The following is a 26,403-nucleotide window of genomic DNA, read 5'->3' as shown; positions in this document are numbered from 1 at the left end:
TCTCCAACACCACAGTTCAAAAGCATCAATTCTTCGGCGCTCAGCTTTCTTCACAGTCCAACTCTCACGTCCTTGTCTTTTAGCCACTGCCATTTTGGACTCCTGTTTCCTATTCTGACTACCTAACAAACTTAACTACTGAACCCCCAGAAAGTTCCTGAATAGTGTCTTTTAAAGAGCAAGTTTTTAATTTTGATAAAGTATGTCTTGGTTTTAAAAACTGGCGCATGTTTTATGTTATATTTAAGAATCTTTGCTAACCCCAAGGTCACTAAAATTTTTGGTTATTGACTTTTAGCAAATAAAATCCTACCATATTCTTTTAGAGATCCTTTGAAGCACAAGGTTTCAAAAAAAATTTCTGAATAGTTGGGCTATGATTCGGTGACTATTTTTTAATCACTACGTCTGTTATTGAAATGGCAGAGATTATTTCAGCACAAAAAGGATCACACTTTAAATTCTTCATATTAAATAATGAGTGTTTTTATTTCTCTTATAATTTAAAAAATGTGAACATTCTGTAATTTAGCTGTAGCCATTACTTCCAGGTGACTTCTTCATTAGGTTTCAATTCCCTGCATAGAAAGAAAAAAAAAAAGGAGAAGCAAAAGTATAAAGAAAACTTTTATGAAAGGAATAAAAGGGAAAGTCATGAGAATATGAATTTGGTGTTTTATATTGTATTAAACTGACCCATTCAAAAATTTTTATTAGATTGAGAATATTCATTCTATTCTCTTGTGATTTTAAACCTTTTACCACCTCTTCAATTTCATTTTTCCAGATTAAACAACTGTAATTTCTTTTTTAACAACTGTAATTTCTCATTAGTCTATATGAAAGCAATTATCCTCTCAGTGACTTCATTTAATGTTTTAGACTCTTTCTAGCTCATTTTATCTGTCTCGATATCCCTAACTATGAACCTCCTCTATACACCTCCTGTGGCTGCTGCTCGATTCTCTTGTCCTGTGAGCTTCCTCCTTCCCAGCATCACAGCCAGTGGTGGACACCCTGTCTTGCTAACTCTAACTCTGCTGCCACATAAGCCATCTCCAGAGACACAATGGGATAAGGCGGCTGGCAGTTGCTATTTGATCACCCAACCATCCTGCCTAAAGCTCTTGAGGAGTGTTGCTTAGACCAGTGCCTCATGCCATTAGTGCTGCTGATTTCAGCTACATCATGGATTAAGTAAGACAGTACATGATAACATATGTTAAAGCTGCATACAGAATAGGCTTTGATGAGATGGTATAAAACTGTTTCTACATTAAAATGTACCTTGAAATAAAAGACTTTCAAAGATCTGAAATAGCCTGTTCAGAAACTAAAGACTTGTTCACACTGCAAAAGTAATCATACTGCTTTATGTAAGGGCTAAACAACAAACAAGACTACAAAATAGTATCACTAAATCCTTGGAGGAGCAGGAACTACCCCTTCTGTTTATTTTTGGCACAAATGATATTAAGAAGAATACTTCCAAAAGCTGACTGTTGGTTTAAAAAAATACAAAAACTAACCTTTTATATAACAGACTCTTGTTCCGGAAGGCAGTTAGCTTTTCATCATTCTTCCTGTCTAGATAATATCCAAAGACAAATCCCATAGGAACAAGTACATGTACCCAGTGGTCACGCACAACCTGAAGTAAGTTCATCGTGAATGCTATAAAAAACAAAAAAACAAAAAACCCTGAAATATAGCCACTTTTGAAATATCTTTCAAATCACACCTGAAACAGGAAAATAGCTCTAAATATAGGAGATAGATCTTAAAAGCACAATAAGCCTTTACAGAATGTACTACATTACTTAAAAATCTACTTAATGAAGATTACATAGGTGACAATGAGTATGAAAATTACACTGCACTAAAGTCAATTTATTAATTTTCAAGTTGCACCAGTGATCTGATATATCACAGGAATGGAGAGAGTATTAAAAAATTCTACCTGCAAAAGCCGAGTATTTTCACCCTCCTAGAGAATCCCAGGGATGGGGGAGCCTGGTGGGCTGCCATCTATGGGGTCGCACAGAGTCAGACACAACCGAAGCGACTTAGCAGCAGCAGCTGCTGATTTAAAACTTTTACACATGTTAAATATTTTTAGATTTAGCATAGCTCACAATGTTAAAACTGATATAACAATAATATTGTCAGAAGCAGAATACTTTAAAGCTATAATTATTGAAAACTATTTTTTAAAACTGATTTTAGAAAGGAAATGAAAACACGAGAAATTTTTTTAAGAACCATACTGAATGTCACAGTAGATCTGAATATCAATTAAATAACTCTACAAAAGATATGGAGAGAACGGAACTTACTCTTGTAAAATGACTACTAGGCACCAGAGCCATGACATAGTCCAATATATAACATGAAAAATTATTACTCTTATTTTACAGATAACAAAACAGTTTAACCCAAATAGGTATGACATATAAAGCTGGAATTCAAACACAGGTTCATCCCAAAGGCCTGCTGCTGCTGCTAAGTCACTTCAGTCGTGTCCGACTCTATGCAACCCCATAGACAGCAGCCTACCAGGCTCCCCCGTCCCTGGGATTCTCCAGGCAAGAACACTGGAGTGGGTTGCCATTTCCTTCTCCAATGCATGAAAGTGAAAAGTCAAAGTGAAGTCGCTCAGTTGTGTCCGACTCTTTGCGACCCATGGAATGCAGCCCACCAGGCTCCTCCATCCATGGGATTTTCCAGGCAAGAGTACTGGAGTGGGGTGCCATCGCCTTCTCCGTCCCAAAGGCCTAGATCCTCCTATTATATTGAAATGCCTCTCATAGAGGCCCGTCCCCAAATTGACATTGGCATTTATGGTACTTAAGACTTATTAAGGTTTTAAGAGTTTCCAGGGCTTCCCTGGTGGTCTAGTGGTTAAGAATCTGCTTGCCAATGCAGGGTACACGGGTTCAATCTCTGGTTTGGGAAAATCCCACATGCTGCAGAGCGACTAAGCCTGTGTGCCGCAACTACTGAGCCCATGTGTTGCAACTTCTGAGGCCTGTGTGCCAAGGGCCTGTGCTCTGCAACGAGAAGCCGCCGCAAGGAGCAGCCTGTATGCCGCAATGGAGCAGCCTCTGCTTGCCACGACCAGAGAAAACCCACGTGCACAGCAAAGACCCAGTTTAAAAAACAGTGTTTACAGAGTTTCCAAAAGGCAGAAGAGGATGACACCTTTATAGAAGAACTAGAAGTCATCACATGGAAAATGAATCTGCACTAATTCAATGGAAACATGGCTGAATCATCAATTTTCTGTAAAAAGTTGGATCTAAAGATGAAATACATATGGATGCACATGAATATATAATGAATAAATGCTATATAATGTCTGAGAAGACATGGCAACATCCCAGAAAGAGAATACATTACTGCTAATAAAAGGGCTTGGCTATGTTTGGGAAGAAGCTGTGCTTTCTTATTTTATCACTCAACTGTGCTAGGATTATGTAGACTGGATTCCTGCCTCTCCTAAGAAACTGGTTCTCACACACATTCTAATTATTTCTCAAAGTCTACTCACTAGAGGCACTGGGTTAGGAAACAGACATGAAGTTAAAAGTCACACAACTATTATACACTGCTTTCATAGAGTATTACACACAGCAGATTCCAGTCTGAGTATCAGAGATCTAAGCAACATTACCTTGTTCCTAGAAGGTGGTGGTTTTCTTAGCATTGTACCTCCACTAAGTAACATTATTTGCATTCAGAACTTTAAGACCTATTTAATAAAACACTCAGGAACTTTTTGTGATTCTGATCAAGTTAGCCCCTTGTTTTTTATAAACTTAAACCAGTCAAGTATGGGAATAACAATGTCTGCCTTAATCAAATTATGTAACCTGGAAAGCACTAACCTACAAAATACTAGACAATATAGGTCTCTAGAGAAGTCCTATATTGTAGAGAAGTGGAGAAGGAAATGGCAACCCACTCCAGTGTTCTTGCCTGGAGAATCCCAGGGACGGCAGAGCCTGGTGGGCTGCCACCTATGGGGTTGCACAGAGTCGGACACGACTGAAGTGACTTAGCAGCAGAGAAGTCCAGGGGTCATCTATTCTTTCACCTGTCGTAAGTTTCTTAAGAGGTGTCAGTTTTAACCCTCAGCATAGCTGACTGTTAGATAACCGTACCATCACTGACTGGAGAGACAGGAATTTCAGCAAACTCCAGGAGATAGTGGCTTCCCTTGTGGCTCAGACAGTAAAGAATCTGCCTACAGTGTGAGAGACCTGGATTCGATCCCTGGGTTAGGAAGATCTCCTGGAGAAGGGAAAGTGAAGAGGAGCTAAAGAGCCTCTTAATGAAAGTTAAAGAGGAGAGTGAAAAAGTTGGCTTAAAACTCAGCATTCAGAAAACTTAGATCATGGCACCTGGTCCCATCATTTCATGGCAAATAGATGGGGAAACAATGGAAACAGTGACAGACCTTTATTTTCTTGGGCTCCAAAATCAGTCACCGCAGATGGTGACTGCAGACATGAAATTAAAAGATGCTTACTCCCTGGAAGACAAGCTATGACCAACCTAGACAGCATATTAAAAGGCAGAGACATTACTTTGCTGACAAAGGTCCATCTAGTCAAAGCTATGGTTTTCCAGCAGTCATGTATGGCTGTGAGAGCTGGACCATAAAGGCGCTGAGCACCTAAGAATTGATACTTTTAAACTGTGGTGTTGGAGAAGACTCCTGAGTCCCTTGGACTGCAAGGAAATCCAACCAGTCAATCCTAAAGGAAATCAATCCTGAATACTAATTGGAAGGACTGATGCTGGAGCTGAAACTCCAATACTCTGGCCACCTGATGTGAAGAACTGACTCATTGGAAAAGACCCTGATGCTGGGAAAGAGTGAAGGTGGGAGAAGGGGACAACAGAGGATCAGATGGTTGGATGGCATCACCGACTCAATGGACGTGGGTTTGAGCAAGCTCTGGGAGTTGGCGAGGACAGGGAAGCTTGGTGGGTTGCAGGCCATGGCATCACAAAGAGTCAGACACGACTGAATGACTCAACAACCAGGAGATAGCGGACAGGGAACCCTCGTGTGCTGCAGCCCAGGGCGTTGGAAAGAGTCAGATACAACTTAGCGACTGAACAACAACACAACACTGAACCAACAAAAAAATTAATTGCTGACTCTTGGTCCAAGACTTTAGCCCACGGCCACCTGTGGCCTAATAAGTCATTACTGTTTGCACTCTTCTAACAGGGCCAGCAATGGCACCCCACTCCAGTACTCTTGCCTGGAGAATCCCACGGACGGAGGAGCCTGGTGGGCTGCAGTCCATGTGGGTCGCTAAGAGTCGGACACGACTGAGCGACTTCACTTTCACTTTTCACTTTCATGCACTGGAGAAGGAAATGGCAACCCACTCCAGTGTTCTTGCCTGGAGAATCTCAGGGACGGGGTAGTCTGGCGGGCTGCTGTCTATGGGGTCGCACACAGTTGGACACGACTGAAGCGACTTAGTAGCAGTAGCAGCAACAGGGCCAGCAGGCATTTCTGTCTGCTATCTGACAGAATGTGGTCCACTGGAGAAGGGAATGGCAAGCCACCTCAGTATTCTTGCCTTGAGAACCCCATGAACAGTATGAAAAGGCAAAATGATAGGATACCAAAAGAGGAACTCCCCAGGTCATTAGGTGCCCAATATGCTACTGGAGATCAGTGGAGAAATAACTCCAGAAAGAATGAAGGGATGAAGCCAAAGCAAAAACAATACCCAGTTGTGGATGTGACTGGTGATAGAAGCAAGGTCCAATGCTGTAAAGAGCAATATTGCACAAGAACCTGGAATGTCAGGTCCATGAATCAAGGCAAATTGGAAGTGGTCAAACAAGAGATGGCAAGGGTGAACGTCGACATTCTAGGAATCAGCGAACTAAAATGGACTGGAATGGGTGAATTTAACTCAGATAACCATTATATCTACTACTGCAGGCAGGAATCTCTCAGAAGAAATGGAGTAGCCATCATGGTCAACAAAAGAGTCCGAAATGCAGTACTTGGATGCAATCTCAAAAATGACAGAATGATCTCTGTTCGTCTCCAAGGCAAACCACTCAATATCACAGTTATCCAAGTCTATGCCCCAACCAGTAACACTGAAGAAACTGAAGTTGAAGGGTTTTACGAAGACCTACAAGGCCTTTTAGAACGAACACACAAAAAAGATGTCCTTTTCATTATAGGGGACTGGAATGCAAAAGTAGGAAGTCAAGAAACACCTGGAATAACAGGCACATTTGGCCTTGGAATATGGAATGAAACACGGCAAAGACTAAGAGTTTTGCCAAGAAGATGCACTAGTCACAGCAAACACCGTCTTCCAACAACACAAGAGAAGACTGTACACATGGACATCACCAGATGGTCAACACCGAAATCAGATTATATTCCTTGCAGCCAAAGATGGAGCAGCTCTATACAGTCAACAAAAACAAGACCAGGAGCTGACTGTGGCTCAGATCATGAACTCATTATTACCAAATTCAGACTCAAATTGAAGTAGGGAAAACCGCTAGACCATTCAGGTATGACCTAAATCAAATCCCTTATGATTATACAGTGGAAGTGAGAAATAGATTTAAGGGCCTAGATCTGATAGATAGAGTGCCTGATGAACTATGGAATGAGGTTCGTGACACTGTACAGGAGACAGGGATCAAGACCATCCCCATGGAAAAGAAATGCAAAAAAGCAAAATGGCTGTCTGGGGAGGCCTTACAAATAGCTGTGAAAAGAAGAGAGGTGAAAAGCAAAGGAGAAAAGGAAAGATATAAGCATCTGAATGCAGAGTTCCAAAGAATAGCAAGAAGAGATAAGAAAGTCTTCTTCGGCGATCAATGTAAAGAAATAAGAGGAAAACAACAGAATGGGAAAGACTAGAGATCTCTTCTAGAAAACTAGAGATACCAAGGGAACATTTCATGCAAAGATGGGCTCGATAAAGAACAGAAATGGTCTGGACCTAACAGAAGCAGAAGATATTAAGAAGAGGTGGCAAGAATACATGGAAGAACTGTACCAAAAAGATCTTCACGACCCACATAATCATGATGATGTGATCACTAATCTAGAGCCAGACATCTTGGAATGTGAAGTCAAGTGGGCCTTAGAGCATCACTACGAACAAAGCTAGTGGAGGTGATGGAATTCCAGTTGAGCTGTTTCAAATCCTGGAAGATGATGCTGTGAAAGTGCTGCACTCAATATGCCAGCAAATTTGGAAAACTCAGCAGTGGCCACAGGACTTGAAAAGGTCAGTTTTCATTCCAATCCCAAAGAAAGGCAATGCCAAAGAATGCTCAAACTACCACACAATTGCACTCATCTCACATGCTAGTAAAGTAATGATCAAAATTCTCCAAGCCAGGCTTCAGCAATACGTGAACTGTGAACTCCCTGATGTTCAAGTTGGTTTTAGAAAAGGCAGAGAAACCAGAGATCAAATTGCCAACATCTGCTGGATCATGGAAAAAGCAAGAGAGTTCCAGAAAAATATCTATTTCTGCTTTGACTATGTCAAAGCCTTTGACTGTGTGGATCACAATCAACTGTGGAAAATTCTGAAAGAGATGGGAATACCAGACCACCTAACCTGCCTCTTTAGAAATCTGTATGCAGGTCAAGAAGCAACAGTTAGAACTGGACATGGAACAACAGACTGGTTCCAAATAGGAAAAGGAGTAAGTACATCAAGGCTATATATTGTCACCCTGCTTATTTAACTTCTATGCAGAGTACATCAGGAGAAATGCTGGACTGGAAGAAACACAAGCTGGAATCAAGATTGCTGGGAGAAATATCAATAACCTCAGATATGCAGATGACATCACCCTTATGGCAGAAAGTGAAGAGGAACTAAAAAGCCTCTTGATGAAAGTGAAAGAGGAGAGCGAAAAAGTTGGCTTAAAGCTCAACATTCAGAAAATGAAGATCATGGCATCCAGTCCCATCACTTCATGGGAAATAGATGGGGCAACAGTGGAAACAGTATCAGACTTTATTTTTCTGGGCTCCAAAATCACTGCAGATGGTGACTGCAGCCATGAAATGAAAAGACGCTTACTCCTGGGAAGAAAAGTTATGACCAACCTAGATAGTATATTCAAAAGCAGAGATGTTACTTTGCCAAGAAAGGTCCGTCTAGTCAAGGCTATGGTTTTTCCTGTGGTCATGTATGGATGTGAGAGTTGGACTGTGAAGAAGGCTGAGAGCTGAAGAATTGATGCTTTTGAACTGTGGTGTTGGAGAAGACTCTTGAGAGTCCTTTGGACTGCAAGGAGATCCAACCAGTCCATTCTGAAGGAGATCAACCCTGGGATTTCTTTGGAAGGAATGATGCTAAAGCTGAAGCTCCAGTACTTTGGCCACCTCATGCGACGAGTTGACTCATTGGAAAAGACTCTGATGCTGGGAGGGATTGGGGGCAGGAGGAGAAGGGGACGACCCAGGATGAGATGGCTGGATGGCATCACGGACTCGATGGATGTGAGTCTGAATGAACTCCAGGAGATGGTGATGGACAGGGAGGCCTGGCGTGCTGCGATTCATGGGGTCCAAAGAGTCGGACACGACTGAGCGACTGAACTTACTCTGACAAGAAAAGATAACCATGCCCAATGGGCTCTTGCTTAATAGATTCTCAAAGAGACTCTACAGATAAGGCAGTAGGAGTGACAGATAAAAGGATTCTGTACATTTAGAACCCAGAGTTGGAGTCAATCACCATGATGGACTTCCCTGATTGCTCAGTTGGTAAAGAATCCGCCTGCAATGAAGGAGACCCTGGTTTGATTCCTGGGTTGGGAATATCCCCTGGAGAAGGGAAAGGCTACCCACTCCAATATTCTGGAGAATTCCATGGACTGTAAAATCCGTGGGGTTGAAGAGTCGGACATGACTGAGAAACTTTCACTTTCGCTATGATGGAAGCGATTTCCATCCCTGAGAGAAAAATGGCAAATCTTACTCCCAGAGGCATTTCATATTACAACTGCACAATCTACTACTATATGATGGGCTTTGGGACCAGCGACACTAAACATAGAATTTGTCCTACATATGTCACCACAAGTGGATGACCTGGAAAGACAAAGATTGAACATAAAAAGTGAGCTGGATGTTTGGTAGAAACCAGCATCATTCTGTAAAGCATTTATCCTTCCGTTAAAAAATAAACAATTTTTTAAAGAAAGTGAGCTAGAATGATCCCCTTGAGAAGGGATAGGAAGAGGAGTGTAGACAGGTTCATGGTCACAGGCCCAAGACCATAAGATGGCTCTATTTGATGGACAGAGGGCAGCAAGCATCTGGGACAGTCTCTAATGAGACAAGTCTGCTGCTGCTGCTAAGTCACTTCAGTCGTGTCCGACTCTGCATGACCCCACAGACAGCAGCCCACCAGGCTCCGCCGTCCTTGGGATTCTCCAGGCAAGAACACTGGAGTGGGTTGCCATTTCCCTCTCCAATGCGTTAAAGTGAAGTCGCTCAGTTGTGTCCGACTGTTAGTGACCCCACGGACTGCAGCCTACCAGGTGCCTCCGTCCATGGGATTTTCCAGGCAAGAGTACTGGAGTGGGTCGCCAGTACCTTTTCCAAATGAGACAAGTCTAGGTATGGATAAAGAGTGACATCCACATGGGTGCCCTCAAGGGCACTATACATATTACTGGGTCTTCTTTATATGAAGACTCAAGAAAAATTTTGCTTCTACTTCAGAACTGAGAGTAGCTATGGTATTCCTGAAAGAAAGAAAGAAAGAAAAAAACCTAAATGGTTTTTAATCTTCTGAACTCAGGTTATTGACCAACTAATCATGTATCCTCTGATACCAAAATTACCCAAAATTTTCTCCCTACTTTTAGAAAAAGCTGACTTTTAGAGCATTCTCTGTCAGGCATGGTTCTTAACTGCTTTTCATAATCCCCAATTCATGTAATCCTTACATTACTATATACGGATTAACTAATGCCATGTCCCCAGTGAAGCAAGAATACTTTTTTCAGATGAGGAAGTCCAGGGACAATCAAGTTGTCTAAGGTCACAGAAGCATTAAGTGCCAGAACTGGGATTAATACCCAGGCAGTCTGGTTCCTTGGTCCATGCTCTTCTGTCTTTTACAGTAAGTATAAAGGTCAACATGTACTTTAACCTTACTCTTGGCTTTATCTTATTTTTCCTACTGAAAGCATAACTTGAGATATTACAAGTTTCATTCCAAACCACTGCAATAAAGTGAATACAGAGATAAAGTAAGTCATGGGAATTTTTTGGTTTCCCAGTGCATATAAAAGGTTGCCACACATCTTCAGTTTGTAATAAGAGCATTATCTGTGAAGCACGATGAAATATTTGCTTTATTACCTTTTCTTCAACCCAATTTTTCCCGCTTAACATCTATATAGAAAATTGTATATGGTGTGATTTTTGTTTAGTCCTTACAGCAATTTATGTGTACTGATCCAAAGTGTCGACTTAACCCATTAAAAAATCAGTTCTGGATGCAAGGAGAAACTGAACTCTTTGGAACCTCGATTGAATGACATGTACACTCTAGAAATCAAGAATATTACTTTCTTAAAAACTACATTTTTAAAGAGTGTGTATTTTGGGCCTTGGCGGCTCGGGAGGGTTTGAGACTTAAAAGAGAGTAAGGTTAGTTTTCGATCCTGAATAACGAGGAAGACAACTCTGAAACTTGGACGAATCGGAAATGCTCGCGGAGAAGGTGCCCCTTCTAGGCTGTATAGCCTGGGAGCTGTGATCCCTGTCTGGGAGCTTTGATCCCGACCGGTTTCCCCTCCGGTCCCGTAACATCTAAAGATGTTTTCCAGTTAGGACAACCTCAGAATACCCTTTCCCAAAAGCGCCAGGCGGGAAGCATCCCACCTTAAAGTCCGCTCCTTTCCTTTCTCGGTCTCCTTCGCCCAGAAGCCTCAGAGAGCCGGCCCAGCCCCGAGGAGGCCCAGAGCAGCCCAACCCCGGTGCACACGCCGCCGCCGAGCGCTTTCCTAGAGGTGCACCCTCCCCGCCTGCACAACGGCGAGTCTCCCCGTTTCGACCGCCCTGGACCCGAGACCCACCTGCGGCCTCGGAGCCAACGACGACCCCACGACCAAGGACAGCAGCAAGCGCAGCCACTCGCGCCGGCGGAAGCGGCGGCCTCGGGATCCACCATTAGCCGCGTCCGGTCCGTGAGAGGGGTGGCTCCGGGAAATCATATTTCTTCTTCCTTTGACTGCTCGACTCTTCTTATATTTATTTTAGCTTCAACACGTTATAAATCCTTGAGAAGTGAAACTTCGGCCCCGAGGTGATGAGACTCGGTGAAGCGCCACCCTCTTCCTCCAGTTTTGTCTCCCCCCGCCGACCCCCGAAGATGGTATCACCCGGTGTCTCCCCGCCTCCGCCGGGTCGCCTTCAGTTTCAAAATGGCGGCGGCCATTGCGGGGCTTCTCCTGGCTGATCGTCACCGGCGCTGCTGAACCAACGTCAGCTTTTCTCGCTCTTGAACGTGGATTCGATTAGGGGGTTGGGAAGGGCAGTGGACCGCATTGGGGGAGGACTGATGAGGCAAGTGGGGGCGGAAGGAAGCTGTGCGCCTTTGGATGGGGGAGGGGGCGTCTCGGCCCTCGGGGAGAGCCCGGCTCCGACTCCGCCCGGGTCTCCGCGCGGGGACGTGCCCCCCAGGGCTTCGGGTGCGACCGTCCGGGTCGTCCCTGGCGGAAGTACTCAGCGAGGGAAAGACAGTGACTTCTCCATGGATCCAAAGCTCCCAGTCTTTCGTGGCAGTTCCTACGATTCACTCCCAAGCTCTCCTTCCCTCCTTTCTGCCGTTTTCCGCCTCCCTTTCAGTCTCTCGATGCTGGAGGAGTTAATCCGACGCCAGCTTCGGTTCCTTAGCCTTTTGGCTAACTTGTTCTCAGCCCCCCTCCTCTGGGTCTTCCCGCTTTCTCGTACTGAGAGACGACGAGGCTACTGGGCACAAAATAGGCGTTCTTTTTAGTTAATCGACTCCATAGACCTTGAAGACGTTACCATGCTTTTGAAAACAGTCTCCGCGACCCCACTCCCTAACCCTCCCCCGATCCCCGCATCGCCTTTGCGCGCTCCCAGCATCATCACTGTATATACATGCTCTGCGGTAAACAGGAGGTCAGAATAATTTTAACTCCGGCAGGTCTGGCTTCCTGCGACCTGGCGAATGTGCGTTATCAATTGCCCGTGCTCTGATTTTTTTTTTTTTTTTTTTTTTAAATTTTAGAGCCTCTTGGAGCCTTTTATGAAACTAATGCTCTCCCGGAACTGACCAAGAGGAGACTTTTCTCACTCGAGCTCCAGAGCTAACCCAGACTCTCGTTTTCCCTTAGATTTTGCATGGTTCCCCTTTGTTGTCATCAGCATATGCAGCCCTTATTGAGAACGAGTGGCTGTGACAGATAATTGAGGTGAAATGGTCAGCAATCCCCGCCTAGAAGGAATTTATATGGTGAGGATTCATTCCGTTCAGTACACATTTGTGTTGCTTTGAGCCTTGTGCTTGGCATTGGCGATAAAAAAAAGATTCATTTTACTCTCTCCCCATTCATTTAACATCCATTCAACATATATGCTTTGAACATACATTCTTTGTGCCCACTTGTGTTAACTAAAAATGAAAAACATCGCCTGGAGACACCAAAATAGCTTTCAGTTGAACTGGGTTATTAAGGGTCAAAAGGAAAGTACTAAAATCAGGAAAAGGTCGTCCCTGGATACAGTACAGAGATATGGAGACTGGAGAAGTTTTGGCTTACTTAGGGAGAGCAGGAGAAAGCAGCCTTGAGCATGCACTGCAAAGGGTGGTTGGTGAAGCAAGAGGGAGATTAAGGTAAACTTGGGAAGGACCTTGCTTTCCAAGGAGGGTGTTCGGACCTAGTAGTTAGCTGGAAATCACAAGAAAGAGGCGCAAAGATACTTGTTTTTTTTAGGATGGTCTGTCTGATTGCTTTGTGGAGAATCAACTTGGAACAGAAAAACTAGATGAGAGGAAATTGCAGTCATTCAGGTAAGGTAATGGGTGCCTCCGCTGAGGCAGGAGAGTAAAGGATGTCAGAGAGACTCTGAAATGTCAAATAGGGTTTAACTGATGGGAGCCAATTTGGTGGTCAGAGGGTGACTTAATTTTTAGTCTGGGAGATTAAGTGGTTGGTGATTCCGTTAAAGTCAAGTCTAAGACATGAATGTAAAAATAGTATGATGCGAGCTTGCACTTTAGGAGTGGCAAAGCACAGTCCAAAGCATTGATTTTAGAGTCTAGACTTGGGCTATTACAGTAGCCACTAGCTACCTGTAGCTGTTGTGCACTTGAAATTGTGGTTGGTTTGAATTGAGAGGTGTTATAATCATAAAATACAATGAGTTAGTACCAAAATTCATTAATGTCTTAATGACTGCATGTTGAAATGATAATATTTTGGAAATATTGGGTTAAGTAAAATAAAATTAATTTCACAAACTTCAGTGTGACTGAAAAATTTTTAATTACGCTTGTGGCTTGCATGATATTTTTGTTGGACAGGGCTGCTCTAGTCTAGACTAATGATACAGGGATTAGTGATGATGTTAGATTTGAGCTGGGCCTTAAGATGGTGATAGTGGTGATCTCAGGGCAGCTTGCTGGCACCCTCCGTTGCCTGTTAAGGCATTCAGGTTTTGTTTTTTTAAACAGAAGCCTTCAGAGATTTTTCAGCAAGGGATCATATTTCAGGGGTGTTTTGGAAGATTAATCAGCAGTAAGGTTTATGTTGAAGGGAAGGAAAGGCTGCAGGCCAAGAGAAACTCTAAGGTAGTGAGACCCTGTGTAAGGGTGCTTGCAATATGAATGGAAAGAGAATAAATGTACAAAAGCATTCTAAGGGGGAAATAATCAGGAGTTGCTAACAATCTAATAGTCCAAGGAGTGAAGGAAGCAGTCGAACATGTAGAGTTTCAAGTCTTGGTTACTTAAATAACAACCAGTGAATTCTGTGTCATAGAGTTATAAGGTACATGTTGGGGCTAAAGAAAAGTGAAAGTGAAGTCGCTCAGTTGTGCCTGACTCTTTGCGACCCCATGGACAGTAGCCTGCACCAAGCTCCTCCATCCATGGGATTTTCAAGGCAAGAGTACTGAAGTGGGTTGCCATTTCCTTCTCCAGGGAATCTTTCCAACCCAGGGGTTGAACCCAGGTCTCTCGCATTGTAGACAGACACTTTACCTTCTCAGCCACCAGGGAAGTCCGGGGCTGAAGAAAGTTAGTCTCAAAATAGAACCAGTAAGTTTGAAAGGAGGAAGTGGGCTGCTAAATACTCTCCTTTTTTTTTTTTTTTAAAATCTCCCTGCATTCTCTTTCTTCTTTATCTAATCAGTCATGTATACCAGCTAGTTTTTTTTTTTTTTAATACAGAACTACCTGTATCATGTCATCTTACTTGATAATTGACCTTAAAATGTCTCTGTTGCCTCTTCTCTGTTTAGCAATTATCATTAGGTCCAAAGTTTCCAAAGTCTTCCATTAGCTGACCTTTTTCTATTCATTAAGACTTTTTCATTTTTTTGCTTCCATGAAATTGTGCCAGGCAAGTTTTTGTTTTGTGCTTTTGATCATGTTTTTCCCTTGTTTTGAATACCTTTTCTCTTTATCTCTTTTTACCCATGGCCTACCAGTCCTTAATGAATAATTTAAGATCCCACCTCTTTTATGATTCTCTGTAACATAAATTAATGTCAGTTTTAAAAATCTTATTTCCAAGATTTTTTTTTTTAAAGGACCATATATTATTGTACTTGCTGCTGTTCACTGTCTTTACCTTAGGAGAAGACATAGAAGTTAAACACCAAAATTAAAAATAGAAGTAAATCATTATACCACACTCATGAGACTCTTATTTCTTTATTTTTTAGATATATAAAGAAGTCTTCCTTTGAATTCATGGTGTTTCATCCCAAATACAACTGAGATACCAGTAAGTAAAGACTGTCTAATAAAGATACAGCTTTATTATATTATAAGCAATTATAATAAAACTATCTTTTCATCTGTTGCAATCTGGGTTTGGCTTCAAAAGTTATAAATGAGCTCATTCGGTTCTATTTGTAAGACGCTTTGTATTTTCATGTCATAATCTAAATAAAGAAAGTGGGAGAGTAAAGTAGATTTAAGTTGGAAAAGGGTTTCTCTTAGGCCATTATTATAATTGTGGTACACGGAGCTTTTTGACAGGGAGATCCAAGTCCTATTTAAAACTGTATTTATAAACACGTTTCTTCAAATAGAGAATTAGTATCTGTGTATTTCTCATACCTTAAAAATAGGAACACACTAAGTCAATGTATTTTTAATTTCAGTTTGTTTGTTTTCGCAACAGTGATTGTTAAACATGCCTGTGTAAGACATGCTTATATAGTAAGGGTACAAACATAGAACAAACCTAGTCCTGCGTTCAGAGAGCTCTCCCAAACCAAAGGAAGTGCATATAAATAGGTAGCTGTTCAGTTCAGTTCAGTTGCTCAGTTGTGTGTGATTCTTGGCGACCTCACGGACTGCAGTACGCCAGGCTTCCCTGTCCATCACCAACTCCCAGAGCTTACTCAAACTCTTGTCCATTGAGTCAGTGATGCCATCCAACCATCTCATCCTCTGTTTCCCCCAGTTTCCCCCTCAGTCAGTCTCTCCCATCAGGAAGCTTCCATAAGCCTCTTTTCCTTCTCCATCAGAGGGCAGACTGAATGAAAACCACAATCACAGACAACTAACCAATCTGATCACATGGACCACAGCTTTATCTAACTCAGTGAAACTATGAGCCATGCTGTGTAGGGCCACCTAAGACGGACGGGTCACGGTGGAGAGTTCTGACAAAACATGGTCCACTGGAGGAGGGAATGGCAAACCACTTCAGTGTTCTTGCCTTGAGAACCCCATGAAGAGTATGAAAAGGCAGCTGTTAATGGTGTGGAAAAGCTCAGTATTAAAACTCATTTAATACTACCCATCTTCATTTATTCATTTAAGAAGCACTTATTGACTACCACTATGTGTTAGGCACTGTAGGGGTGCTAGAATATAATTATAATCAAAATAGACAAAAGTCTCTACTTTCATGGAGTCCTTATTCTGATGTAGGGGTTAAAAGGAGATAAGGGGTTGGACAAAGTAAGCAAATAAGCAGAAAATAGAGGTGGATACTATGTATTTTGAAGAAAATAGAAGGAAAATACACATTATAGGATGTAACTGAGGTGGGGGTGGACTTTAGGGTTGTCAGAAAATGTCTCTGAAAGAATGAATTTGAGGTAGGGAAAACAATAATTCAGACTAGTTAGAAATCTTAGTGACAATGGAGATAGAAGGAAATATATGAGAAATTATTATACTTGAGAAATATAATAGAGGTAAAAAGGCAGGATTTACTGATGGGTTAGATGTGAAAAACAAGTAAAAGATCAAGGATGATGCCCTCAGAGACCAGATGATCTTAAAGCTGTAAGACTGGAAGATTACCTAGAGAGAAAAGAGAAAGTCCTGGAGAAAAGCACTGCCTCATGTAGAGTTTGGGGGAGAAGGAGGAATTAATTAAGGAGCGTGAGGAATGGCCAGTCAGATATAAGGAAAATCAGGAGAGGGTTGACCCAGAGGAGCAGAGGAAGATGTTTCTGGGAAGATGGAGTTGTTAATTTTGTTGAATGCTGCTACAATTTCCAGTAAGTTGGGACCACAGAAATGTCCATTGGCTTCAGTTGTATAGAGGTTTGTCAGTGACCTTCATGAAAGCGCTTCTCGTGATATGGTGGAGAAAGATACCAGATGCAGTGGTTTGAATGGGAGATAAGAAAGTAGAGACAGGTCTGTGGACAAATATTCTGAGAAATTTTGCTGTGAATGGAGAGCGTGGAAGTGATAAAGCAGTTGCAGGGGCCTGTAGGATTGAGAGAGGGATCTTTTAAGTTGAGAAATTCTAGAGTATCTTTGTATGCTAATGGGAATGGTACATCGGTGATCCATTGATAACGTAGAAGGAGGGGATGACTGAAGAAGTCATGGAGAAGATAAACAGGAGGGGGATTCTGAGCACACACACAGGACTGGCCTTGAATGAGAGCTGGGCTGTTTGTTCTGAATGATGGGAGACACAACAGCGTACATGCAGATAGGTTAATGTAGTAGCTATGGTATTTGGAAAATGTGGAGTTACTGTCTGATTACTTTTGTCTTCTAATTGAGGAATGAGGTGAGATTATCAACAGAGCAGGGTGGAGGGAAGGGTGCATGATGCTTGACCAGAGAAAAGATGTGAAATGATGGTCTCAGTTGGAAAGTCAACCTACTAAGAAAAATCAGATTGGTAGGTAGGACATAGTGCCTGTTTGAGATTTGGCCATGAATTTAAAGAGCAAATAGCATAGTTGTGTGATTGGCTTTTTCCCCCTCTGGCAGCATTGAGCTGCTAGAAAAGACAAGGTGCATGATTGGAGTGAGTGAGGGTTAGGATTTTGCCAGACTTGTACAAAGGACTAGAGCTGCAAAACACTTGAGTATTTGCAAAATAATCATGATGGCTCATGGATCCATATAACATGAACGAAGACAGGAGGTGGTCATGGACAGTGAAAAAGTAGTCAGTAAATTAGAGATACAGTGAGGCCAAAGGGTTTCTGCAGTGGGAATTCTAGAGTAGGGAAGGTGGGAGTGAGATGGGGAGATGGTTGAAAGTGAAATTTTGAAAGTGCTGCAGTCATGATAAGGTCATGGTTTTGACTGTGGTGCCGGGTGGCTGAAGTGAAAAGAAGACTATTGGAGTTGAGAAAGTCTAGAAGAGGTCAGTAATGAAGCTACTCAGAGGAAGACTGAGTCAGGAACTAAAGTCCTCCATTAACGAGGAAGGACAGGAAAGGCTCACAGCGAACTGGCTGGGCAGCATGAGTTCAGCGGGACTCGAGTGTTTCCAGGAGGAAGGAGAAGACATGCACTGGAGGCTGCGGTGATGAACAGGCAGCACATGCTTCCTGCTTTTGAGGTCAGGGAATCCAGGAGAAAAAAGGCCTCTTGAGAAGGCTGGAGGAGACACAGTATCATTTGAGAAGAGCTAGGTTTCTGTGAGGATTTGCAGATGAGGAAAACCTTCAGAGAAGAGGGTGAAGTTCTCGGTGAGTGTAATGGTTCCAGAGGGAATACTGAAAGGATTTGGAAGGCAGAAGAGGTAGTGAATTGGTCCCACTAGGTGGACTTCGGTGAAGATGGACAACCTCAGAGTCTTGGGTCTTTGACTGTGATCGAAGTAAACAAGGTTGGGAGATGTGGTGACAGTCTGTTAAGAAAGCTGGGCAGTTTACCTTAATTTGTTGATATGACCTTGGGCAGATGTTGAAGGATCATCAGCTGTACAATGACCGCTCTCTTTTTTTCACATAATAATAATTTTAATAATAGATGCTATAGAGTAACAGTAATGAAAAGGCACATTAATTAGAGGGAGATCTAATAACTTAGAAAACTTTTGAATCTTCCAACATGCCCTTTTCTTCCAAGCACTCTAAGGATACATAACTGTGAATGAATAATTCTCTTACTTGCATAGTTAACCAGAAAAGGCAAATTTATTTTAAGAACCTAAGATCTGAAATCTTGCTGTGGAGTTGCGGTTAGCTAATGAATCTTTTTAATAACATCTATATAGTAGCACACAATTCTAGGTCCTAAATCCCAATAGATGTTTTATGTTGTATCTTCTTGAAATACATAGTGAGTATCCCAACTGTATTCCATCAGATATGTTTTGAACACCTACTATGTGTCAGAATCTCTTCGGGAAGTGCAAACTATAAGGCACTACAATTGTTTATCAGTTGCTCATGTTCCAGTGCAAGGCTTCTTAACAAAATTCCCTGAAAAATACGTGAATTGCTACATGTATATGGACCTTTTTGTTTTTTTATGGACTGAGGGGAGCAGGAAAGATCCATAGCTTTTATCACATTGTCAAGCGGTCCTTTATTTAAGGACCACTGGTTTAGTAGTAGAGAAAGACACTTAAACTAATAACAGTGTAATGCAGTGTAATCACTGCCATCTCAGAGCAAAATAAAGGAGGAGCAAATTCACCTTGAAGAATAAATTCACTAGTTTAGTACACTATGTTTATTTATTGAGAAACTTGGTGGTCTCCATTCTAGGTAATTTATACATTATTTGAAATCTTCCAACATCCTTTTAATGTATATATTAATATTTTATAGGGTACATAAGTGAGGGAAAATTTAACTAACCTGCTCAGAACCATATAAGCATAGATTCAAATACAGGTCAGTCTGATTCCAAAACCTACTGCTTTTCATCAACCACACTGAGGGGCCACTGAAGGACTCTATATACAGGAGGGTGTAAGATTATGTTTGTACCTTCACACTTAGCAATGATGGAAATAGGTCTTTAAAATGACTCTGCTTTTATGTTTAACTATGTTTTTATTTCTGTTGAAAGAACCTTTTGGATTGTTGTTGTTGGACCGAAAAAATGACATCTATTATCAAATTAACTACCCTTTCTGGGGTCCAAGAAGAATCTGCTCTTTGCTATCTTCTCCAAGTCGACGAGTTTAGATTTTTATTGGACTGTGGCTGGGATGAGCACTTTTCTATGGATATTATAGATTCCCTGAGGAAGTAAGTTACTGTTAATATTTCTACACTTTTAGTAAATCAACTTCTCTTTTCTATGCTGTAATACTGTTTTGATGTTACACAGTGTTTGCTGTTTTGCTCTAATTTAGTTGAGAGTAAAACAGTTTTATTTAAACCAAAGAACCAAATAATGACTTTTTATTTGCGTAGTTTTGATTGACTTGTAAGCTGTATTTATTGAATGTCCGCAAAATCTTAAGTTAATTGTTACTTGATCAATGGATCTCAATAGAAATTTTTGCACCCTAATTTTAGAAAAGAGCAAAATTAAATTTATAAGAATTTGAAGAGAGGAAAACTGTACTTGTAAAAGTTCTGCAGTCAGATCAAATTAGCTTATTTTCTTTTAATCTTTTGATGCTTAGACATTTGAGAATTGGTGCTTAGGATAAAGCCCATGAGATTCAAAAGGATCTAATCCATCAAAGAAAAATTTAGTTGTGTTAGCAGTATTGTACTAATTATGGAATGAACGAGAACTTAAACATTGAAAAAACTTAGAACTTATAGCAAAAATTTTTTTTTTCTTTTTGTTAATGGGAATATATTATTCATTGACTAAAGTTACACTATCGTGAATATATTGTCAGTCATTATGCTAAAAAGCTGAGACAAAAATCCATAATAAATATGTGGCCTTTTAAATGTCCTTTTCTTAACAATTTCTTAAATCCTGAGTTCTTGAACTTTAATAGTATATGAGATAGCCTCTTGAAATCAGTTTATATGTGGGTGTCTACTGTTTTCCTTCCTTTTTTAAAAAAACATGTCTAGACACTATATATTTACGTGCAACTCATACCACAGTTTTGATCTCTATGTAGGACAGGGGTAGTACTAGTTGAAATTCATAGGTAACGTAATTTTAGCTCTCAGTTGAGCATGGGGTCTCAAAGAGTCAGACATGACTGAGCGATTTCACTTTCACTTTCGCTCTTATACCCCATCATAGTATTCAGCTCAGACATACTGAGAGGAATCAGAACCGGCAAATGAATTTTGAGTATCCTGCCTGTTGGAGAAGGCAATGGCACCCCACTCCAGTACTCTTGCCTGGAAAATCCCATGGACGGAGGAGCCTGGTGGGCTGCTGTCTGTGGGGTCACAGAGTCAGACACGACTGAAGCGACTTAGTATCCTGCCTGTTCCTTTAGGAACAAGACTCAGTAACAGTCCTCTTGCTTGTGTTCTAGGCACGTTCACCAGATCGATGCGGTCTTGTTGTCTCATCCCGACCCCCTCCATCTTGGCGCCCTCCCCTATGCTGTTGGAAAGTTGGGTCTGAACTGCGCCATCTATGCAACCATTCCCGTTTATAAAATGGGACAGATGTTCATGTATGACCTTTATCAGGTAATTTAAGCAGTTAAAAAAAGAACTGTTTTAACACCCCTGCAGTGATCATTTTTAACCTTTTATTTGTTTTTTTTCTTTTAGTCCCGACACAATACAGAAGATTTTACACTCTTTACCCTAGATGATGTGGATGCAGCCTTTGATAAGATACAACAGTTAAAATTCTCTCAGATTGTGAATTTGAAAGGTAAAACATGTTTCCAGTAGCAAATAATTGGGCAAATGATGTTTGAACTACTGAAAATTACAAGGGAAATTTGTAGTAAAAATTATAGGCACTATTGTCTGAAGAATAAAAAATTAGCATTTTTTTCAGAGGGAACTGTGAACTTCCCCCAAATCATCTGAATTTTAAAATATTCCAGGCTAAATTTTAATAAAATGTAACAGCTCAGGCCTCCTTTTCACATTTAATTTAGGAAGACTTACTTAGTGATTACTGTATATAATGCACAAAGGTAACATGGTCAGATTCTCGTTCAAAGAACTCACAGTGAGGTTGAGGAGAAAAAGTAGCTCAGATGACTAAATGGACTGATGGAAGTAAATGAAATGCTGTGGCAGCACAGAGTAGAACATGACTGAATTCTAGAACATGAAAAAAATTTGTCATTTAATTAGGACAGGAAGTCATATATATATGCCCCTAAATATATATTTATCATCTGTAGAGAAGGACATGGCAGCCCACTCCAGTGTTCTTGCCTGGAGAATCCTAGGGATGAGGGAGCCTGGTGGGCTGCCGTCTGTGGGGTCACCCAGAGTTGGACACGACTGAAGTGACTTAGCAGCAGCAGCAGCAACAGAGAGAACTATTTAAATATTTTCATAAATTTGGTACCATAAATATGAAAAAATGGTGTCCAAGTGGACTCTGAAGTTTAGCCAGAAGTAATAATGGTCTCAGCAGTTTGGCTGGTACTTAGTTTTCTATAGGATACATTCTTTACCATAATGAGATTTGAATCGTCAATTTAGAGGTGAGCGAAGACGGAAACACTTCATAATTTATGCGTACAATATGAATAGTAAAGTTTATTAGTTCATACTAAGTTATTGAATAGCAGTGGCAATCTCTAGCCTTTTATTTTTCAAGCACAAATATTGTGTACAGAGGCATAATGAAATTATAAGCGTGCCTCCATGAAGGTATGAGGTAGCTGGGGGACTGGAGGGCGAGACTTGTATTTCACTGAATGCCTTTTTACTTTTGAATTTTGTATCATTGCACGTTACTTATTAAAGAATAGCTAATAACAATCTTTCTTTAGACTTGTAATAAGAAATCTGAGTATTGTCATTATCTTGTTGATCTAGGCAAAGGACATGGCTTGTCTATCACACCTCTGCCAGCTGGTCATATGATAGGTGGAACAATATGGAAAATAGTCAAAGATGGAGAAGAAGAAATTGTTTATGCAGTTGACTTCAACCACAAGAGGGAGATGTAGGTATATCAAGATAAAAGCTAATGGAAATGCTGGTCTTGCTTCATTGTTTGGAGGGAAATTTAAAAACAGTTTTCTTTAAACTAGAAATCTAAGGCCATTTAAAAGTACCAAGTAGTGAATGTTTTCAAAGTTAACTTGAATTATTTGCATTGTAAGGAAAAAGTTTGATATGAGATATAAGATACTGTTTTGAAATTTACATGCAAATATCTACTCTATAAAAGAAGTATCTCTCTGGAGATGTTGCATAGGAGATTAATTTTTATGCATCAAATTATATTTTACATATTCTTGACTTGTTATTTAGAGGAACTTTGTGGGTGGGTTATTTTTTTCATTTTTGATAAAATTCATTAATACCATCTAATATAATGATTTAAAGTCAGACTCCCTTTAGAAGAGTAGGTAGCCTATCCCTTCTCCAGCAGATCTTCCCGACCCAGGAATTGAACTGGAATCTCCTGCATTGCAGGTGGATTCTTTACCAACTGAGCTATCAGGGAAGTCAACTTAAAAGGGGACACAATAGTTTCATTTGAAAACTTCATTTTGTACTTACAGCATTTCTATAAGATTGTTTTGGTTTCTTTTGTAATTTTTGTACATTAAGTACATAACGTTTATATTAGTATACAGTATCCTTAAGATCTTTTGTATCATATTAAGAAACATTTAAGGCTAATATGTTGAATTTTAGGCTCTTGTAATTACAGGTTAATGAGAAAAGACGGGTATTTGAGTGAATGATATTCAAACATTTTGGGAAAAACCTCATTTTATGTCCTTTTTATCACTTAATAAGATAAATTTCAGGTGGATTAGAATTAAATAGAAAAGGAAACAATACTGGTGAGTCTGATCTCTTGATTTGGAAGACTTCAGTAAGCAGAAAGGAAATGGACCAAGTTATAAAGAAAGACTCTGCTACATTTCATTACAACGTTCAAAATGTCTGAAACAATAAACTAAGTCAGGGCTTCCCTGGTGGCTCAGTGTAAAGAAGCCACCTGCTAATTAGGAGACACAGGTTCAATCCCTGATTCGGGAAGATCCCACAGGCCATGGAGCAACTAAGCCCGTGCACCACAACTATTGAGCCTGTACTCTAGAGCCCAAGAGCTGCAACTACTGAGCCCACTTCTCGCAACTGCTGAAGCTCATGTGCCCTAGAGCCTGTGCTCTGCAGCGAAGAGAACCCATAGCAATGAGAACCTGTGCACTGCAATTAAAGAGTAGCCCTCACTCCCCGCAATTAGAGGAAGAAAGCCTGTGCAACAGTGAAGACCCAGCAGAGCCAAAAATAAATAAATAAAAAAAATTTTAAAGACCTAAATTAAAAGACCTATAAACTAGGGAAAATATTTCCATAAAGTTGATCAAAGACTTATTTGTAAGACCAGGTATTAATCAATCAAAGCTACCAGTTGCAAAATGGACAAAAGTTATAAAGTCAAAAAAGAGAAAATTTAAATGATAATGATTTTTTAAAATTAAATACCATTAAAATTGCTTTTAAATGGTAATCTTCTTCTGGGAATTATCTCGTGAGTTGGTCATTGTTTCTGTTTGAACTTTTCTGGAAAAGGGAGAGCTTTCTCAAAAGGGTCAAACCTTTCTGGAAAGCCATTTAGCAATATTGTATATTTTAGTAAAAACATTTCTAGGAATGTCCTAAAGAAACAATTAGAAATGCAACAGAAGCTTTTTGCAAAAGTTTTCTTTGAGAGATTATTTATAATGACAAAAAAAAGTAACCTAAATATCAATAAAGGGAAATGACCAAATATTTATTGTACAAACACACAGAAAGCTTTTATACTTGTTAAAGATTAGATTTAGAAAATGGTTTTAATGTCATGGGAGGAAACTAGGGTATAAACTGGATATATAAGCATCTACATGAGATGCCACTTTAGTGAAATACATACACAGATATACGCATAGGGAACATGTGCTTAGAAGGATATGCACCAAAATACTATGCGATTATCTCTGGGTGATGGTACTCTGGAAGGGCTTAGTTTTTCTTTTCTGAATTTACTAGATTTTCTTATCACTGAGCATGTAAACTGTTATAGTTAGAAGAGGAAAAAAACCTTATAAAAAGGCTTTTTTTTTTTTTTTTGGTAAGAAAAGCTGTTGTTTATTTGAAGTGATACAAAGTATTCCTGTTCTTCAACTTCTTTATAGCCACTTAAATGGATGTTCCCTGGAAATGCTAAGCAGACCTTCCTTACTTATCACAGACTCATTTAATGCTACTTATGTGCAGCCCAGGAGAAAACAAAGAGACGAGCAGCTTCTGAGTATGTATTACTTATGATCCTTTCTATAGAGCTGTGGAGGTGCATGGTAGTATAATGACTGTTGGATATTTTTCTTGTCATAAGAGATTGGCTAACTCTAGTATTTTTGAAAGAATATTTTGTAACCATATCAATATTTTTACAAAAAGATGCTTTTGTTGGTTTGAATTTAACTTTCCTGGGATAGGTATAAAGGTTGGTTTCTTCATGTTATTCAGCACATAGCTAGCTTTCCTTGGCCTCATTGAACGTCAGACAACATATTTTGATGTCTAGCGAACATCACAACATATAAAGATCTTATATAAATACTGGAAAAACACTTATACTCAGAAAAATGAATGAAGGAGATAAATGAGGGTGTGCATAGTCTGTGACTTTGGTGTTTGGGTGTTTTATACTCTAATACAGTAGTCTTGATTCTAAAGAGATGCATCCAGGCCATCCCTGGTTGCTTCTGCTCTGGCTTGAGCCCTTTTATCTTTTATTCTGTTTTTGTAAGCTGCATTGGAATTCAGCAGGGTAAATTGGACTCCAATTTCAACATGTTTGAAACCACCACCTTCATTTATCTACTTAAAAAGTATGACATATACTATGTTACTGTAAGACAATTTTCAATTCTTGGATTTTTGTTGTGGTTATTTATTTTTGGTAGAGTTTGATTTGACTAAATAGTTCCAAGCAGATTTTCATCTAGGAAGTCTTTTATTGTAAGAAGGAATGTTAATTTGTCTTTTATTCTATAGGCATACATACATATAAAGCATGTATGTATTAAAGTATAAGTGTGTGTGTATAAATTTGGGAATTGTGTTTCATAATGAAATTCATGGAGGTGAGAGGTGAGGTGAAGCAGCTGAGACCAGAGTGACCTGGAAACACAAAGCTGATTGCATTTGGCTTGTTAGCCCAATTTTCCCAATACATTATACAAATGTCATTATCTGTGTGTACTATGGGTGGAAAGGGTTAGAAACCATGATTTATAATTTTTCAGTTAAAAAAATAGAGTTAATGGCATTGTTATAAACCATAGTCTTAATAGTAAAAACATGAAGATAAAAGTTATCTTTACTCTTATAGCAAGACATTGATATGTCCTATTGGGATTTTACATTCTTGTTTTCTAGCAAATGTCCTGGAAACACTCCGAGGTGATGGAAACGTATTAATAGCAGTGGACACTGCAGGCAGAGTTCTGGAACTTGCTCAACTCCTTGATCAGATTTGGAGAACTAAAGATGCTGGATTGGGTGTTTACTCACTGGCGCTCCTCAATAATGTCAGTTATAATGTGGTGGAGTTTTCTAAGTCCCAGGTTTGTTTTCATGTGATGTGTAATAAAGAAGTTTGCTACAGAAATTGGACTTATGGAAAACAGTATCTTAAATGATCTTTGAATTTTCTTTTTCTGTTGAGGTTGATGATGATAATGATGATGATATAAACTAAAAATCAACCACTTACTGTTATGTATTCTTTACATGTATTATTTCACTTAATCCTTAAATATCCTATGAAGTAGGTTCTGTTTTTGTTCCCCTTTTAC

The 26,403-nt window shown here is 40.2% G+C and overlaps 2 protein-coding genes across 5 annotated transcripts in view; one reads left to right on the top strand and one right to left on the bottom strand.

The window, feature by feature from the left end:
• Positions 1-464: 464 nt before the first annotated feature.
• Positions 465-11,398, bottom strand: NDUFB1 (NADH:ubiquinone oxidoreductase subunit B1). Of its 2 annotated transcripts, none has more exons than XM_040256620.1 (3): positions 11,122-11,398; positions 1,530-1,674; positions 465-578 (listed from the first exon to the last, which is right to left on the bottom strand). In XM_040256620.1, exons 2-3 carry the CDS (start codon positions 1,664-1,666, stop codon positions 542-544), a joined length of 174 nt encoding a protein of 57 aa, XP_040112554.1. In that variant the 5' UTR covers positions 1,667-1,674; positions 11,122-11,398; the 3' UTR covers positions 465-541. The 2 variants fall into 2 exon arrangements, with proteins under 2 accessions (XP_040112554.1, XP_040112555.1); XM_040256621.1 differs by lacking the exon at positions 11,122-11,398 and adding an exon at positions 10,928-11,029.
• Positions 11,399-11,454: 56 nt separating this feature from the next.
• CPSF2 (cleavage and polyadenylation specific factor 2) overlaps positions 11,455-26,403 on the top strand; it is a 30,629-nt gene continuing 15,680 nt past the window's right edge. Inside the window, exons 1-9 of one of the 3 annotated variants that reach the window (XM_040256618.1) lie at positions 11,461-11,611; positions 12,440-12,527; positions 14,963-15,024; positions 19,539-19,720; positions 20,932-21,091; positions 21,176-21,281; positions 22,412-22,541; positions 24,736-24,851; positions 25,985-26,172. In XM_040256618.1, the coding sequence (XP_040112552.1) occupies positions 19,572-19,720; positions 20,932-21,091; positions 21,176-21,281; positions 22,412-22,541; positions 24,736-24,851; positions 25,985-26,172 (849 nt within the window). In that variant the 5' untranslated portion in view covers positions 11,461-11,611; positions 12,440-12,527; positions 14,963-15,024; positions 19,539-19,571. Of the gene's footprint in view, positions 11,612-12,294; positions 12,528-14,962; positions 15,025-19,538; positions 19,721-20,931; positions 21,092-21,175; positions 21,282-22,411; positions 22,542-24,735; positions 24,852-25,984; positions 26,173-26,403 lie in introns of those variants that run through there. The other 2 variants (XM_040256617.1, XM_040256619.1) reach the window with 2 other exon arrangements.

The sequence above is a fragment of the Oryx dammah genome, unplaced genomic scaffold (assembly GCF_014754425.2).
Source record: "Oryx dammah isolate SB20612 unplaced genomic scaffold, SCBI_Odam_1.1 HiC_scaffold_16, whole genome shotgun sequence".
Classification (NCBI taxonomy): domain Eukaryota; kingdom Metazoa; phylum Chordata; class Mammalia; order Artiodactyla; family Bovidae; genus Oryx; species Oryx dammah.
This window is presented reverse-complemented; position numbering and strand designations above follow the sequence as displayed.

Bases quoted from the DNA above. Each gene is read 5' to 3' on its own strand.
- NDUFB1 (XM_040256620.1), bottom strand. From the start codon at position 1,666: ATGAACTTACTTCAGGTTGTGCGTGACCACTGGGTACATGTACTTGTT. The intron at 579-1,529 runs GTTAGTTTTTGT...CTTTCTATGCAG, and splicing joins AAGAGTCTGTTATATAAAAG to GGAATTGAAACCTAATGAAG.